The sequence below is a fragment of the Melitaea cinxia genome, chromosome 13 (genome assembly GCF_905220565.1).
Source record: "Melitaea cinxia chromosome 13, ilMelCinx1.1, whole genome shotgun sequence".
Lineage (NCBI taxonomy): Eukaryota > Metazoa > Arthropoda > Insecta > Lepidoptera > Nymphalidae > Melitaea > Melitaea cinxia.
In genome coordinates, this window is record NC_059406.1 from 5,061,022 (window position 1) to 5,079,919 (window position 18,898).

Here is an 18,898-nt window from a genome sequence, read left to right on the forward strand (position 1 = left end):
AGTAAACATTACTTATTTGAAATCCATAAACAGGATGTATAAAACACCGCACAAATAAACTGTTTTACAAGATTTAAAGATATTCTTATTTTAATCATAATATTAAATTTTGGATAATCAGTATGTAGTCATTCAGACCTTCCTCAGGCTATGGTATATTCATTTATGAATCAAGAATCTAATCAGATTTTGTCCAAAAATTATCAAGGAATGTTACTAATACCCGTATTTTTATTGTGGACGATGCAAAGAAAGTGAAATAAAAAAACAGGTTTGTTATGAATATATTTATTGACAGTACTTAAAATAAATTTAACTTAAAGAATATCACGGGATCAAAAATCCAAAAGGGCAAGTATTTACTAGCATAGTAGGATGTAAATAAATTAATTTCACAATCTGTCCTTTACCATAGGGTAAGTGAATGTGAAAAAGCTAAAGATTTTTCAGACCTTGACAATGAGTTTACCACTTATATATTATCACAATACTGAATTTATATCTATCTACATTCTATTTTATCAAATCGTATATTTTAAGTAAATAATGTTACAACTGCTGTACTTATCTAACCAAAAATATGTGAACACGCAACCTCTTTTGGTAAAATAAAGTTGAAAATAATGATCAATATCAGTTATAATTTATAATTGGAATTAAAATAAAAGAAATATACATAAGGAGAAAATAATTTAAAATATTGGAAATAAGTTATTTCTCTAAAACCATCCTTTTTCAGGACCTCTATCAGAACCAGATTTGGAGGGGAGACCTTGGTGTAAAGTGTGAAAGATCTCAATTATTTAGATCCAAATTTAAGAAACAATTTTGTCAACTTAAGCTTTTGAATATTTCAAAATTTTAACGCATTGAAGTTATCTAATATGGATGTTTTTGTTTACGTATTGTAGTTAGAATTTTGGAAAATGAAATTCGTCGACTAGATAAAATATTTTTCTATACTTTTTTTCTTTTATGGACGACATACCAAGGTAGAAGGCCAAAGGCTCCTGTCAAACGGCTCTGCCCCTATTTGCTATAAAAACTAATGGCTCAAATTATTATCACTTTATTATTGAACATAAAAAAATAATATTTTTTATTATACTGCTTGGCAATTTATCATTATAAATGCTTCAATAAAAGCATTGTCTAATTAGAAGTTAACAAACTATGAATATAATACATATTTATTGTAATATTTAATGTTTCAATTTATAATTTATAATAGGTTTTGACGATTTACGATAAGTACTGTTATCGTTTTTCCCGCGACTCTGTTCTCGTTTGTGCATGCGTCGGAAATACCATCCTGCAGTATTAACACCATTCTTACTAAGTGATTCTTGTTCTAACTTTAGTCTTGCCTCTTTACGAAGCCTTGCTCTTTTGTCCAACCAGTTAATTTCATCTTTTTCAATTCCTGTTTTAATATTCTTTTCATCGTCTATAAAATATTCATCATCTAGGTTATCCGTTTTTGCATCAAAATTGTTATCAATGTTATTATTGTGTCCTGATTGATGGATATAGATTTTATCATTCATTAAATTTGGCTTATTAAACAAATATTCCTTATCTTGAGATGATTCCAAGGAAACATAATCATAGTCCCCAATTAAACCACCTTTCATTTCCCATTGCTCATATTTATTTCTCTTTTTGTTCTTTTTATTTTTTTGATGTTTACCATTTTTCTTTAATTTTGGTTTTTGTTTTTGACTTACATATCTGTCGTCTCTTTTAACATCTTCCACACTATCAATTTGTTGCACATTATCTTCATTAAATTTTTTGTCCTTCTTAAAATCATTGTTTTTAGTTTGGATAACATTTTCTTCTGTATCTTCCTTTTTGTAATTTGATAATTTAGGGGTATTAATTTCTTTGCGACCCACAGTATATTTAGCTTTAGTTTTATTTTCATTGTTTTGAACTTTATCTTCTTTAGTTTTTGTAAAATCCCTTTTATTATTAAATTCATCTTGTACATCCTGTCCAGATACTTTTCTTTCTTTTGCCTTTATAGTCTTGTTTTCTTTTTGTTTTATATGTTGATTTCTTTCATGCCTGGTAATACCATCATTTAAACTATGGTCTTCCTTTTGTAGACTTGAACCTCTATGTGGATTTATATTTTCTACATTAAGTTTATAACCATAGTCTCCTTCCTGATTTTTATTGGTTTTTAAATTAGATTTTTCCTTATTCATATGCACCAGATTATCGATATCACTAAAAGAAGAGTCTATTACAGATTCATATGGCTTCTTAAGTATCTTTTGGTTGTCATTTAAATATTTATTTGTTTTAACCTTTTCAAAATCTTTAAGTGATTTTGCATAACTTTTTTGTTCATTTGTCAAATCATCCGTTTCATTAAGGAGTTCTTCAGATTTCTCGTTTTTAGCAGCCTCTACCATGGGACTCTTTATTAAGTTTCCACTATTGAAAAATTTGTCATCAACACATCTTGTTACTCTCTTACCATCATTGTTTATCAAGGGTTCTTCAAATATTTTCTTGCATTTATTTTGTTTTAAGGTTGTCTTCTGTTGAGTCATTTGATAATTATTTAGCGCTGTAAGTTCCTTCAATTTACTCCATAAATAAGCATTTTCTTCTTGTAGTTTGTAGAGATTGGACAATATCTTATTAACATTTGTTGGGGCTTGTGTAGAACAGTCAGTTTTTGCACCCCATATGTGACCTATTGCTACACCTGCAGTTATAATGACACTACCTAACATTATAATGTCAAGTACAGTGCTCAACCTTTTGTTCCTCCGATGCACATATGTTTTACGGTTCCATGTTTTGTTCCTACCACTTTCACTAAGAAAATCATCAGTCTCTTTTTCCGGTTCATGGTTCAAATCAATTAATTCTGGTATATGAAGCAATTGTGAGCAATCTTCTTCATGTAGACTATGTTCACAATTTATTTGACAAGGTGAAGAGTCTGGTTCACTGTCAGTGATAATGGATATACCATCAGTATCCTCATCTCTATCATTGTCTACTGCAATACTGAAATAATATCATTTTATTATTATTTATTTATCACCCATTACAACAAATAAGAACAAAACACTAAAATTATTTCTTAGAAGGCAAGTTTTTTTTTTTAATTAAAATATGAGTGACAGATTAAAGTAAACTAAATATTTAGTCACAAGAAGAGTTAAATATGGCCTAACACAGGTAGTTTGTTAGTTCTTTTTCTTTATTGATTCAAAACATTAAATTGGCTCTCATCCAATTCAATAACTACATCCTTTCTTCTAAAAACAACTTCAAACAAAAAGTGCCAGTCACGATTTCGAAAACCATTAATTATCTTACACATTAATTATTTTATAACCAAAAACTAAGAGCATAACAAAATTAAGTAAATTCAGTTAAAGATAATGTAGCTATTAGAATGTGAGATTTTGTTGTAGTTGTTTACGATGGAAATTTAAAGCATCCTTTTTTACCTTTCAGGTTCTGGGATCTCGGCCGCAAGTTCTGCGTTATTAGAGTCATTTTCGATTATAGTCCAACTTTCTCCAGAATCTGAATCACTGTGGTCTATAGTAGAACTATCCATTTTTGAGAATCTAAAAAATTAGAACGCGTAAAAAGCGTCGCAAAAAAATACAACGCAAATATGAGGATTATCCAAATATAAGTACATACCAAGTAAAAGACAAATAGAGCTTTTTAATTTAAAACTAAAACCAATTTACAGTTTCACTATAATTTAACAGCCAAAAAAATTGAGTAACTTGTTTTATTTTTCCATTTTGTTTTTTGTGTAAACAATATGTTACACAGTTATTACACTTGCGCAGATACCTAATCGATTAGTGGTGTTTTGTTATTTAAAACTGACGTTACATTCTCTATATAGCATAGAAAGCAAAGGTATCATACCATACAGCCTAATACATATTTGTTTCGTTTAAAATTTTAATATCTTTTTTATGCAAATCTATAACAGAATTCGATAACTTAAGCCAGTCATAGCCAAATCATATTTCTAGACACGAAAATTAAGCTAAGCAATATAATGCAATACATACAATCTGAAAATAAGACTGTAAAAGCTCTCTAAAAAAATTGGAATGGATAAAAGATACAAATATAAATTGTGTTAAAGTTAGAGGACAGAGAGTTAATAATTTTTATTATCTACTAGCTGTGCTCGCGACTTCTTCCGAGTGGAATTAACCAAAAAAGTTATTTTTCAGTTCTCAGAGTTATAAAATAAATATATTTTTTTTAATAAAAGTACCTAGCGGCTACTCCTTATTACATCAGCTATCTGCCAGTGAAAGTCTCGTCAAAATAGATCCAGCCGTTTCAGAGATTAGCCGGAACAAATAGACAGACAGACAAAAATTGTAAAAAAATATATTTAGGTATAAGTACCGTGCTTAATATTAATATTACAAACAGACACTCCAATTTAGATATAGATGTATAGATATGATAATAATAATTATATTTCATACATTATAAACATTTCAATATTTTCATTCTGTTCTTCTTTTTGATTTTTTCGCCGAGTAGTTATCTAGTACGTAAGAGAGTACAGACGAAATTTTAGTAGCTCCACAATAATTAACTGACGAGTCCCGCTCTAGTGTACATAATGATGCGTGTACCGTGACGGCGGCGCCTAAACACCGATCGACGTTAATATATTATGTGTTAATACAAATATTTGTTTCCGGTCTGGTTGTTTGTCGTTGTGGGTTAGCATTAGCATAGCACAGTTAAAAATAATGACACAATTGCCCCAAGTTTTCTAAAATTAAAACTATTTGTTGAACTATGAATTTAAAATTTTCAAAATTTGTCGACTTTGAAAGACCCTCCTATAAAAAAAATGTACTAAAGTGCCTTGGTTTTTAAAAGTCAAGAATTTTTCTGCAGCGTAGTTTTGGAGGCATGGACTTGAGCCGTTTACGTGAAGATGCTGCTGGGATTGATTGAGATAGAGTATTTGTCGCGTCTGCGGTGGACGAAAAATTGGCAGCTTTTAATTCTCTCCTGACCCAGCTATTCGATATACACGCTCCTGTTCGACCTGTGCGTATTAAGCATGCTCCTGCTCCCTGGTTAACAGCTGAAATAAGAGCACTGCAGCAGTTAAAAAATAAAGCTAAAGCTCGTTATAAATCTAGTCCGAGCCCATCTAATAAGGAGAAGTATAAAACTCATCGAAATCGTTGCAACAAGGCTTGTAGAGATGCACAACGACGCCATATCCACACATCTATATCAGAGGAAGCAGATCTTGGAAAAATCTGGAAATTTCTAAAAACACTTGGAGTTGGCAAAGTCAAACAATACGTGCCTTCAAATTCCTTTGATCTCAATAATCTCAATAAACATTTTACTTCTTCTGTCACTATAGACAGTGCGACTAAAGCCGATACCCTTAGTCATCTCTCTGCCATTGAAACTCCTGACTCTTCGTCAACTTTTACCTTCACACAATTGTCTGAATGTGATGTTAAGAAGAGCATATTAGCTGTTAGTTCTAATGCAGTGGGCTTCGATAACATCAGCCGTAATATGATCATTCCTATAATAGACTCAGTCCTTCCTGTCATAACCCATATTTTCAACGAATCCCTAAGTTCCAATACATTCCCTACTAGCTGGAAAGACGCTCAAATCATTCCCCTACCTAAAAAACCTAATTCCTCTACGTTTTCCGATCTTCGCCCGATAGCCATTCTCCCTTTCCTGTCCAAAGTTTTAGAGCGTCTTGTCCATCAACAGCTAACTTTATTTCTTTCTTCCAATGATCTCCTAAATCCTTATCAGTCCGGTTTCCGTAAAGGTCATAGTACGGCAACGGCCCTTGTGAAAATCACTGACGACATTAGGCGGGCAATGGACGGTCAGAATCTCACCGTGTTGACCTTGCTGGACTTTAGCAATGCGTTTAACGCGGTGGATTTTGATTTACTGTTGGCTGTTTTGTGCTCACTTAACATATCTCCATCAGCAATTGATTGGTTTCACAGTTACTTGTTTGGTCGTCGGCAGCGCGTTCGTGTCCAGGATTCTTATTCACACTGGTCCAACGTTAATGCTGGCGTTCCGCAAGGTGGCGTGTTGTCCCCGGGTGAATTTTCATTTTATGATTTATTATGACTGTTTTTGGGTGATTTTTTTATTTACTTATGAAACTAAAAAATAACAACTAAATAACGATGTTGATCGTAAAACTAAGGCATTTGTATATTTAAACTATGTTTTAAACACAACATTTAAGAGAAAAAACCATAAAATTGAAATACTGTATTGAAGTGAATGATATTGTGTAGAGATGAATGATATAACCCGTTGAAGTAAATGATAAGCGGTTACAGTTAATGACGTAAATAAAACATTCTTATTACAATAAGCTTTTTATTTAAGAAAAAGATATATAACATACGAATTACTAAATTTAAAATATAAATAACAAAAAATTTTAATTTAAACGAACTAAAAACAAGTAAACAACACAACAAAATAATCCAAACATAAAATAATCAATCTGATCACAAAATAATCGATCTTATCTAAACTCAGATTACTAATTATAAATCAACAAACAATTTTTTTCTGTAACAATAAATATCCAGCCTCTACGAAATACTCTAATTACAAAAGAATCAGCTTGATCTTATTATTAATTATTGTAAATAAACAAAAATCTTTGATTTGTTTGAACAACCAGTCTCTAAAAAATAAATCAATCACAAAATTAACAAAATAATCAATTTAGGTCATTGTTAATAGTTATATCTGTTAATATGTTAAGAAGTCGGTTTTTGTTCACGCTTCTACGCGCAGTTGCGGCTAACATTGTTACCTTTTCAGAATCATTATAATTATAATTAATATTACTACCACCTATAATTTCATAAAACCCAAGGTGTTTGCCGTGAACGCATTGCTCATCAATATCACATAAGAAACAACTTTGTTTCCTTAAAGTAAGTTTAGCAGAACACGCATTCCAAAGAACCTGGTGGACGGAAAGTGTGCCTCTGAAAGGCTTAAGATTTTTTGAAAGTAGGGTTTCTTTTTTTCTTTATAGAATCTTCCTTTACTATTTTGATACTGATATTTTCCACGTTTTCTTTCAATACTTCACAAAATGAATCAAAATCGCCAATATCTCTTCCGTAACTAACCATTCTATCAGCAGTTCTCTTCAGAACGGCTCCTACCCCATTAGGGGCACCTTTTCCATGTCCCGCCTCTGTGTAATTCCACGAAATTCTGGAAATGCAATTAAATTCATTCCGAGTCCGTGATATTATATAAAACATGAATTTGCTTCGATACTGTGATATTGGTGAGTCTGACAAGAAGTGTAACATAGTTATAAACGGATTGATTTCTAAAGCTTGTTTTATCAGTGGGATTAAATGAGCCCAAATAGCTGCCACATCGTGACGAACACAACTACGAATGGTACACACGGATATTGGTCGAATAGCTCCTATAGAAAAATCATGACTATAAATAACTGAGGTATGCAAAGCAACTTGTTGCCTGCTCTCTCCAAAATGAAATGACTAGACTTCGTCAGCGTATTTAAGGGCATAATTTTCAGAAAAGTCTACGTGTATAAGTTCTTCTGATATCGTTAAGTTCAGTTTTAGGTTCTTCATGGTAGTATATTGTGCTTCAATGTTATTAACATGAGATAAAAAGGGATTAATCAATGTTTCTAATTCTCGTATTGCTGTTAATGGTTGTTTAGTTATCGGGTCCTTCATTGTAAATACTTGTTTCTTCTTTATCCCTTTTTTCGTCAGTACCTCTTTGGTTATTTTCTTCCATTTAAAATAGGTCAAATTAGAGTCATTAGAAAATTCTTTATAGTTTAATACCTTATCTTTACAGGCAATGCACTCTCTCAATAAACATTTCGAGTTCCTGGCTTCACAGCATAAATGTGAGACTAATTCGTCCAAGTTTTTTTCGCCTATAATAGATGCTATTTATATTAGTATGTTGAACACACAAACACGTTTCTCTGTTTGTAGGCTTAGGATGAAGTACCCAAAATGGACGATGTTTGGTAAAAAATGAATACTTTTACATTTGTTTCTGAGAGGAATTTTTTGTGCAAAACTATCAATGGGGCAGTAAGATATCTTTTTTGCATTCGCCTCTTGTTTCTTGTTATGAATTCTTTCTTACCCGCAGAAAACTGCTCACAGCGTCATCATTATAAAAAGTTTCAATAGATTCTATTACTTGTTGGCGAAAAAGTCGAAATTTAGTATCTTTTCTTGATCTCAATTTGGAAATAGCACTAGCGCGAAAGTTCGTTTATTTCTTGTGTTGTGTTAACTCTTGTCTGGTATCCTCAGTCTGCGGGTTAGATGCGTTAAACTTGTCCAGAAGTGATTTCAAATACATTATTGTCTTTTTTTGATTTTTATTAATTTTCTGCAGATTTTTTATAATGCTCGTCAATCGTATTCTTTTCTTTAATTCTTGATACCGTATCTTCCTTTCTGCTTTTTGTAAATCTTCTTTTGTAAATAAACCGATAGGATCTTCCGTAGTATTAGATTTTTCTTCAAATAATCCATCAGCTTCAACATTTACTATACTAACTTTAGTTGGAATTGCCTGTTTAAGCCGCTCTCTTTATTTTTTTGAATTTTCTTTCCACTGTTTACGCAATTTTCTCTGTTCACGTGGACTTCTTTCTGTGATAGATTTCTGTTTCTTTTCTTCTTTAAGTTTTTTGTATTTAGCACGTTGTTTTTCTTTTTCTAGTGCATATAATTCAGGGTAATTTTTTATTTCCAAATACTTACGTCTTTTGCAGAGCCTTTGTTGGGCTAAACGCTCTGCTTTTGTTTTAGCCATGATGTAACCTGCGTGAAAAAAATCTAAATCATTCTAATCAGTTTAAGTTAAAATAAAAATAAAATAATAATAATATAATAATAATAATAAGAAATTAGTTAAAAAGGGTAAACTGAACAGATAATTTGAATATCATGCACTAGTATTGACTATTCTATTACATTATGTTCAAAATCAATGAGAAATTAAATATATTGCTCTGAATATATACTCAATTTTTTGCATCTTAATCATTAACCTCTACTATGCATCATTAAATTCAACAGAAATGTCATTTTCCTCAAAAGAAATCATTCACCTCATTTAGAATTACACGATGAATGATGTTACGATATATGACAAAACAAAACGAAATATGTCGTAACTTGCAAATTGAGGGAAGAACCTATATAATTACTTTGTTCATTATTTAATATAAATTTAGTTTAATCTATGCAAATTATCGTTTAAATAAAAAAAAATTACTTACCAAAAATATATTCACGCGTTTAATGACGAGATTTCTTGACAAACTAATATAAAATCACGTAAAAACGTAATTTCACTACTAACACGTCAAGACTCGTACAGATCTTGATGTTGACTGAGGGGCAGCACGGGGGAAGCCCCCCGGAATGTATTCAAAATCTTTCATCTAGTTATTTTGTAGAACAAAATTTTATAAACAAAAATCGAGGATGGTAATGATGAAATTCTTGTGACAAAATTTTAAATTGTTAAATAATAATGATAGAGGAAAATTTTTGTTTAGGAAAGGTAATGATTATTCAGTTTAGACTTTATTTATTACTTATAGAATAAACTCAAACGAAATTCGGGCAAACTACTGCGTTTTATTTATTTCATTAACGAACATAGTGTAAAAATATCGGAGAGGTAAATGATTTTTGGGACAATATTTCAAGTTTTTTTATATTTTAGCATAATTATTTTATTATTTTGTTACTTGCAAGTTATAACTAAATGTATAAAGAATAATCTAAAGCCATTTTTACATAATGGAGGTTCTATTTTGAGTCAAAAAGTGGAATCACACTCACAATTTGCTATTTTGAAAATCCACCCCCCCGCTCTTATTTTCGATCTTCATAAATTCAATAACTCTCCGCATATCTTCTCTCTACCACTTGTATGCCGATGATCTTCAAATTTATTCTCACGCTAAGTTGACAGATTTACCTACATCAATAAGCAATTTAAATAATGACTTGAAGAACATATATATGTTGCAGTCAAAACTCTTAACCAGTCAAAAGTACTATTGACTAGCAAAATCAGTCAAAAGTACTTTTGACTGGACAAGTTGGTCAAAAGTGGTTTTGACTGAAAATTATTGGTTATTAGTACTTTTGACTGCAAATTCGCGGTTAAAAATACTTTTGACTGATGCTCTCCGTCAAAAGTATTTTTAACTGCAAAAAAGCGTCAGTCAAAAGTACTATTAACTCGTTAGATGTGAATAAATTTAGTCAAATGATCCTGATAAACCATAATAAATTTGTGCCCACGATCTTCTTGCGACTGCATGTCAATCAGATCGACTTGGCAGCGGCTGTTCATTTCAGTGTGCAGGATCGGTTTCTAAACCGGACCCATTCTTTTCTTGCTTTTCTTCATTTGGCATACTTCGCACATTGATAAATATATATTAATCATTTCTTTTGTAATATTAGCGTACTTTTTTGCCGTTTCATTCTGAAGTCTATCGCGACCACCATGTCCTACAGAAATATGAGCAGCATCAATAATGTCGTAGATTTCCTCAGCCGGCAAAAATATTTGACAGGTTCTGTGTTTGTTACTGATTTTTTTATACCACAAACTTCAATGTGTTAAGTGTTGTAGTCTACTGTACTGTAATGGTGTTTCCTTTTCATTAAATTTCGCGTCTTCCACATCCATTGCAAACTTTTTAAATTTTTCTTTTGTCATCACATTGAAATGACTATCTTTCATATCTTCCATCGCTAAAATTCTTTGCAAAAAGCCTTCTTTCTTTTCGTAGTCACTCATTTTTGTTCTAATATCAGCACGTTCTCCACTAATAATGAGTTATTTTTATCGACCACCTTAACTTTTTAAGAGTTTTGACTGATACAACCAGTCAAAACCACTTTTGACGGAATCATTTAGTCAAAAGTACTTTTAACCAGCTCCATTGGGCAAAAGTACTTTTAACTGTTATTTTAGTCAAAAGTATTATTGACTAAAGCAAACGGTCAAAAGTACTTCTGACTGATTTTGCTAGTCAATAGTGCTTTTGACTGGTTAAGAGTTTCGACTGCAACATATAGATGGAGTAACTCCTACGGATTAAACATAAATCCCTCAAAATGTCGGTAGTCCTAAACTTGTGTGTCGAATAGATTGGTCACTTATACCACCAGTCGTTTATAACAACGCCGTAATCAGTTACAGCGACACAGTCAAAAACCTCGGAATTATCTTCGATAGACATCTTTCTTGGGCACCTCAGCTGAGTGAGATGAGCCGTAAACTATTTGCAGCTATCGAATCACTACGACGACTGCAATATTTCCTTCCTTTGCCTACCAAAATTACATTAGCACAGTCACTCGTTCTACCAATTCTTGACTATGCTGACACTTGCTATCTTGATCTTAAAAGAGGAACAATTAAATAAGCTTGAGCGCCTTCAAAATCTTTGCATACGGTTCATATTTGGTCTTCGCAAATATGACCACGTTTCCGAATTTCGCAGTTGTCTCAAGTGGCTTCCGATTCGCTTTCGCAGGAACACTCACATACTCTCGCTACTATATTGTATACTTTTTCATTCTGATACACCTCTGTACCTTAAGGAGCGTTTCAAGTATCTTTGTAATACACACGAACGCACCCTTAGATCTGAGTCTACTTTGATGCTCGAAACCCCAGCTCACACTACTTCTTTTTACTCCAATTCCTTTTCAGTTAAAGCTGTTCAACTTTGGAACGCTCTACCTCTTCCTATAAAACAAGCCCAATCCCTGTCTTGCTTTAAAAAATACCTCAAGGCGCACTATTTGTCACTTAGTACGTCATAATTGTTTTTATCTCTGCATAACATATTGTAGGAGTATCGCTTCACTTGTATTTTGTATTCTATGCTTTTATTCATATTATATGTATTTCGTTTATATGTAGGTATAGTATTTTTTATGCGTATGTATATATATGTGTATGTATGTGTATATATATATGTTTGTATGTATGTATCTATGTATGTATGTATGTATTGTGCTGTATATGTATGTATATTTGTACTCGATAGTTGATATTGTTCTAGGTGACACTAATTGTCACTTCTCTGTATACACTTCCCTACCGCTTTTTCACTACGCTGTGTCCTATATGCCCAAAGGTTGTCTGGAAGAGATCGCTACTCTAGCGATAAGACCACCTTTGTACACTGTTTTATTTTTATTTTTTTATTTGTAATATGTTATTGTTTTGATTGTTGTTGTGTACAATAAAGAGTATCTATCTATCTATCTTGGTTTCATAGTAAAAAAAAAAACAAGTAAAAAAATAAAAACCTCAAGTAACCCGATTTTTGCTAACCCACTTTATGCAGTTCAAATGTTTTTTTGGGCACAAACTCTTGGTAATTTCTCAATTTTACGACAAAATGATGAGAGAGATGGATCGTGGACATGTTCATGAGTGAGCGAGACAGATAGTGACGTCACTTTTACCAAAGTCAACAAAAGTAAGTAAAATTAATAAAATAATGAAAAATTTTGCCCTAGTTTAGTTTTAGGTTAATTATAATAAAAGTCAGATAGGGTAATAAGATTTTTTATTACAATAAATTTTCAAATTGTTTACCATCATCCTCAATACACTCCCTACATCTTCTTAAAATAGATCTATTTATTAGCCGGGCATATCCTCGAGAGTTGGTGTCCTCAGCAGCTTGAGAAATTCGTTCACGCAGCTCGGCTATGCTCTCAATGGTCTTTGAATAAACTTATTCTTTAAGAACGCCCTAATAAAAAAATCCAGGGGATTTAAATCTGGGGAACGGGTTGGCCACGAGTTAGTGCCTGAACGTCCAATCTACTTTCCTGGATATTACTCTTTATCTCTTACTTGCACTGTATAATGCGCTGGGCAGCCATCTTGTTAATAACACATGTGGCGACGATCTGTTAGTGGTAAGTCCTCTAACCAAGTTGGTAAATTTTCCCTTAAAAATGTAAGTAATTCGTGCCACTCAAGTTCTCAGGCAGCTCAACAGGTCCAACAATTTTGCCGTTTAAAATTCCGGTCCACAGGTTTACTTTAAAGCAATACTGGGATCTACCTTCTCGCATTAAATGTGGATTCGCCACATGCCTCTCGTGAAAATTGTGTCAGTTTATGTAACCATCTTTTTGGATGAATTGGGGATTTTCATTATGCCTTTGTAGCATTGTTCTACAAAATGAAATCCTTTCAGGATAATCTCGAGGAAGAAGACTTTGAACTCTTTGTACGTGAAACGGATGCATTTCAGCTCTTTGTAAAATACGATGTGCTGTGCTTTTGGGTATTCCCGTTCTTTCTTCAATTCCACTAACGGAAATACTTGGGTCATCTGCGACCTCTTGCAACACTTCTTCTTCGCAAGGAAAGTGAGCTCTACCTCCAGCCGGTATTTGATTCGAGAAATGACCGCCCTCCGTGAGTGAACGGTGCACATTAACAAACACGCGGTGACCCGGATAGCGCTTTAAATTTGGATATCTTTCACGATAAGGTCTAGCGGTGGCACTTGCGTTGTATCTGCATTCCCCATAAATGAGGTGCATGTTCGCATATTCTTGTGAAGTGTAGTGCGTAAGCATGGTAAATAACAAGGATGCTAACACAAAAGAGATGCCAAAGTTGCCGGAATGTAATCAACAAGTCCAATTGACAAAAATCCAAGTCCAAATAAAGAAGCCAAAGTTTTCAGTACTAAATCAACACAAGCGTCACAAGCGAATACTCGCAAAGTATAGTATACGGAAGTATACGGAAAGGTGCGCAGTAGACGAATGAGCGAAACGTACTAACTGGTGTCAACCATTTTACAATCCTGATTAAATGCGCAAAATTTTAATGGCACTTGCCAAGGCAATTTAGTACATTTTTTTTAAAGGAGGGCCTTTCAAAGTCGACAAATTTTGAAAATTTTAAATTCATAGTTCAACAAATAGTCTTAATTCTAGAAAACATGGGGGCAATTGTGTCATTATTCTTAACTGAGGTTCTAGAAATATTATTTAAGGTTACGGTTTCAAAGTTTAAATGAACAAAAACAATAAAAATTAACCACAATAACCGAAAAATGGTTATAGTTTGACCAAATTTCTAGGTTTCTCTTAAATGCCCATAATTTTCAAACTGGTAGACTGCACGGGGTAGATTTTTTTTTCTGATTTTTCTCATGATATGTAACTATCAATCCTATCACCCCGTTTCAGCTTGACGTTGAAATGTTTATGAAGTATAGGGAGAGGGGGTAGTTTATTGTTGACTTTCTCTGACAAAGAGGAGCGGTTTAAATATTACTAAAATTTTGCTTACATATGTAATACTTGAATGATCCCTTATAAGAGAATTTTAATTAATAAGCTAAAAATAAAAGCTGGAATTAAAACATATATTTATCACGGTTTTGTGACAATTTTTATAGTAATAAATTAAATTTAAGTTTAAAAAATCCATCTTTACTACATTTTTAATAGAAATTCAATTTGGTTGACATTATTAATACTTCTTCTTTATATAGGTATAGATTTTAATATAGATGAGATCAGTTTACTGTATAAATACTTAATACTTTTTCAACCATAGTTTTAGTTTATTACATCGGTATATAATAGACCTCAAATATTTACTATTGACTTTGGAATGTTAATTGAATTTTATCAATCACTAAAATTATCGTGACTAGGATCTGATATAGCAAAATTTTTATCACACGTAAATGATATTGTTATTGCATATCTCACACCCGCAGTAACTTTCTCCACATAATGAAAATTTTCTCTGCCACTGGTAAAAATACTAAGTCTTCCCTTCCTCGGTTCTATTGTGCTATTATATTTTTCATCAATGAATACAAATCGACCTCCTTTGAAGTCAATATTGTAATCACCGAGATAAAGCAATGATGTGTAATGAAAGGATTTGTAGGTTTCCTGAAAGAGTTATAAACAACATTTTTAACATTTTCTGTATGAAAAGAAACAATCAAAAATGATATTTTGTCTTAGTATAATAAAACAATTAAAAAATATATATATCTAGAGCTACCTTATCAACATGAGGATGCCAGTATTCATCATGAATTGTCACTGCTGGCTTAGGTGTTATTTTAGAGAAGAAAGTTGGGTGTGTCAAGTATATTTTATCCGGCTGGACACCAAAATGGTGTGCAATTGTGTATTTAATTTTTTCTTTGACAGCCTGGAATGTAGACAAATAGAATTATAAACAAAAAGTTCAGAATTAATCATTATACAATATATCTTGTTTACAATATACCCTAAAAGTATTAAAACCTTCTTGTGTAAAATGATTTTTCAGTTCTTTAATTTTATACACATTTACAAAATGTGGTCCTTTTGATAGTGCCCCACTGTGTAAGTCAAATATAGAAGCACCTCCAGAGGAGCCTCCATGTCTTAAGCCTTTTTGGGCTATTTTTATTAACTCTTCGGTTTCTCGTAACGAGATTACTTTGTCAGTAACAAATCTCTTGCAATATTTCGGAACGCACCCTTCATACTTATCTATTTCATTGATGTATTCTCTCGAACAGTCAACAACTTGACCTTTTCCAGGTAGAAGTTCGGTTTGTTTTGCAAACGTTTGCACATTGTTTTTGGATGTGTAATAAACAACAATAAGTAATGAAATAATTACGACAACACGAGAAATTACTCTCAGCGGTAACCCTTTGTTAATAGATCTGAAAAAAAAATTATGGGATCAAATACGAGATAATTTTAAAACTAAATCATTAAAATCGTCAGATAACTTACACTTTTTCTGGAGCTTTATCATTTTCATGTTTAAGAATCCTTTGATTCTTGATGTTGGACTTATTTCTTTTCTTAATGTCGCTCATCTTCGTATAAGTTATTTACATATCGCAAAAATGTAGTGCTTTTTAAATTTTACAAGTTATCTTTTAGTCACAGTCACAGTTATAAAAACATTCAATGATCACAAAAATTGTTACCTAGTTATTTTGGTTATCTTGTTATCTTGACAGTTAGCCCAAGTTAGTCTATATAGGTACATGTAGAATAATAGATCATAATGGTTTGCTCCAATCACAGATTAGTATATATGTAGCTGCTCCAATCGAATCATGGAGCATAGATCACAGAGTACTTTATTATATATAGGAAAAGCATAGATGCTCCATGAATCGAATCAGTTGACAACTTGACAGACTTTAGACGGAGGGTAGAGGGGGGGAAAATAAACCTATTATAATATATATAATATCCGTTCATCGTAACTTGACGCGTAATCTGATTGGTAGCACTGAAATTTGCAGTGTTGCATGTGTTTATACGAAAAGCGATCCCGAAATGTAGGGACAAGTCTAAAGAACCGGAATAGCATGTACATATATCTACAAGTAAGGGCATTAATTTCGTAATTCACTGTTACTACGATTACTACTGACGTACTTTTAAGTATACACAAGACTTATTAAGTGTGTGAAACATAATTAAAAATTTAAGTAGTGATTAAACTAATTTATTCACAAGATTTCATTTCTTATTTACAATTCTTGCTATTTTATTAGTTTAACCTCTACTTAAATTTTTGGATTTTTCCCACAACTCGGTGATAGTGTACTCTTTAAAATTATTCATACATCACTAGGAGCATTCAGGATAAATTAAACAAAACAGGGTAAAAAATAACCACTTTAATAATAATTATGATCAATAAGGTGTAAAGGAATCATATCTTCTTCAATGTTGCTTGAATGCTCACTGTCACTATCACTTTCTTCACTACCAACCCACAATAAAAAGCGATCGCTTCCTTCGTCTATTATTTTATCTTTAAGTATGTAATCATCTTCAATTTTTATTACATGAGAGCACTCTTTTTTCCAAATATCATTGCTTATTGAGCCAAATGATTCTCGTATAAGTGATTCCACTTGATCATCCCTCTGGCCCACATTTTTTTCTGCAAACCGTCTCTTCATTACACTCCATACTAATTCGATCGGATTTAAATCTGCATGATATGGGGGCAGTCGTAAAACATCATGACCATGTAATTTTATTAATTCGTCGGCTTTATATATAGGCTCTGGTTTATTTTTTTTAATTAATTCATACAAAACATTTTTTGTCAAATTTGGTGAAAACAACAGCCCCTTGTTTTGAAGCCACTCTACCATATCTGCTTTGAGGCTTGTCATATTAGGGCTTTTATTTGTTTGCACAGTATGATATGGGGCATTGTCCATCACAATCACACATTTAGGTGGCAGGTTTGGTAAAACTTGTTTTTCCAGCCATTTTATAAAGTTATCGCTATTCATGTCGTCATGGTAGTCGGATGATTTTGTTTGCGATTTGAATAGCAGTAATGCTTTATTAATGAAGCCATCTGTAGTTCCTGCGTGTGCAATTATCCATCGCCTACCCATACCATAATCTCTGACCAATGCACCTTCTTCAGACTCTGACTGCCAACATTTTTGCACACTATATGACGAATGTATAAAAGTTTCGTCTAAATAAACTATAGTCCGCCCCTCTTCTCGGTATTTTTTAATTTCACTTAAATAATTAAATCGCCAGGTAGCTATATCTGTTCGCTCCACTAACATTTTTCGTTTTGATTGACACTTTTTATATTTATATCCAAGTTGTTTTAATATTTTCCATAGTGTAGTACGCCCACCTTCAAAATTTATTTCCTCTCGTAATTCGACAAGTAATTTGTTTAATGTAGGTATTTCTTTTCTTACAGCGTAAAATGACATAATTTTTTGTCGAATTGCACTAGCATCGAAGTCATCAATCTTGATCTTCTTATCGCGATTTGGTCGCGTCTTTCCTGGTGTCGTTACTTTTGACGGACCAGGCACACCCGAAACAGAACTGGACTCTCTTTCTTGTCTCAAAATCCTGGTCACAGTAGATTCGGATACATCTGTAATCATCAAAAAAAATAAATAATAATGCAATTTTATTTTACTAGATACTTAGTTTATAAAATTAGAATATTTTAGTAAAGCGACGTTTTAAGCATATTTGATTACTTACGAGTAATCAAATATGCTTAAAATGCAGATCACGACAAACTTAAATGAGCCTCGATTCAAGTTGGTAAATTACTTCCTTAAATAGGTACAAATAGGTTAGGTTATTATATTATTGTTAATTTTAGTATCATCTATGAAATGAGATTAAAGAAATTAATAAAAAAAATGTCTCGCCACTATGGGCTAATTATCTTTTTAACTGGTAACCCTATAAAACATACCGGTCATGGCGGCAACTCGGGCACGAACTTGTTGCAATGGAATAATCAGCTTGTTCTCAGTCTTTTCTTTCTCACAAAATGCGTAAACTTGAAGAATAGTTTGTCTTTTAACACTTTTTACCACCTTCGGCATTTTTAACACTCAGATTAACTTATTATAAACCAAAAGAGCACACAAACAGCAAGCTATCAAACTGAAAGTAAGATGGCGACTGAGGAAACAGTGCTACCAATTAGTCACGCGTCAAGTTACGATGAACGGACAATACCCCACCCCAGCCTGCAAAATAATGATATTTGTAATAAAAAAAAAATACTAATCGATAGATTTTCAATAGCTCAATTCAACTACGTTGTCCTTTTAAATTGCTCACCTTAAATTATTTACCATTATATTATTTACCTTAATTATTTAATTAAAAATCAAAAAAGTCGTTGAAAAATATTCATTTATCAATAATTTCAAACTCCTATATCTTTTGATGTATACAATATTTTTAATTGCTCA

The 18,898-nt window shown here is 32.3% G+C and overlaps 4 protein-coding genes and 2 long non-coding RNA genes across 6 annotated transcripts in view; 2 read left to right on the forward strand and 4 right to left on the reverse strand.

Moving 5' to 3' along the window:
* The first annotated feature begins 96 nt into the window (after positions 1–96).
* LOC123659115 lies at positions 97–3,696 on the forward strand. Its single transcript, XR_006743979.1, has 2 exons — positions 97–271; positions 3,487–3,696. It is a non-coding gene; the product is annotated as an uncharacterized LOC123659115 (long non-coding RNA).
* On the reverse strand, positions 273–3,771 carry LOC123659114 (probable ATP-dependent helicase PF08_0048). Its single transcript, XM_045594376.1, has 3 exons — positions 3,682–3,771; positions 3,480–3,602; positions 273–3,030 (listed from the first exon to the last, which is right to left on the reverse strand). The coding sequence occupies exons 2-3, from the start codon at positions 3,590–3,592 to the stop codon at positions 1,203–1,205; spliced, it is 1,941 nt and encodes a 646-aa protein (XP_045450332.1). The 5' UTR covers positions 3,593–3,602; positions 3,682–3,771; the 3' UTR covers positions 273–1,202.
* Positions 3,772–8,809: 5,038 nt separating this feature from the next.
* Positions 8,810–9,634, reverse strand: LOC123659137. Its single transcript, XR_006743984.1, has 2 exons — positions 9,356–9,634; positions 8,810–8,894 (listed from the first exon to the last, which is right to left on the reverse strand). It is a non-coding gene; the product is annotated as an uncharacterized LOC123659137 (long non-coding RNA).
* Positions 9,635–14,563: 4,929 nt separating this feature from the next.
* LOC123659135 (2-oxoglutarate and iron-dependent oxygenase domain-containing protein 3-like) lies at positions 14,564–16,177 on the reverse strand. Its single transcript, XM_045594393.1, has 4 exons — positions 15,906–16,177; positions 15,406–15,832; positions 15,175–15,327; positions 14,564–15,059 (listed from the first exon to the last, which is right to left on the reverse strand). Exons 1-4 carry the CDS (start codon positions 15,989–15,991, stop codon positions 14,787–14,789), a joined length of 939 nt encoding a protein of 312 aa, XP_045450349.1. The 5' UTR covers positions 15,992–16,177; the 3' UTR covers positions 14,564–14,786.
* A 618-nt stretch (positions 16,178–16,795) lies between these two features.
* Positions 16,796–18,632, reverse strand: LOC123659134. Its single transcript, XM_045594392.1, has 2 exons — positions 18,391–18,632; positions 16,796–18,057 (listed from the first exon to the last, which is right to left on the reverse strand). The coding sequence occupies exons 1-2, from the start codon at positions 18,521–18,523 to the stop codon at positions 16,811–16,813; spliced, it is 1,380 nt and encodes a 459-aa protein (XP_045450348.1). The 5' UTR covers positions 18,524–18,632; the 3' UTR covers positions 16,796–16,810.
* The window catches only part of LOC123659270, a 33,380-nt gene continuing 33,077 nt past the window's right edge, over positions 18,596–18,898 (forward strand). The window contains exon 1 of the mRNA XM_045594519.1: positions 18,596–18,613. Coding sequence (XP_045450475.1) covers positions 18,596–18,613 — 18 coding nt within the window. The remainder of the gene's footprint in view (positions 18,614–18,898) is intronic.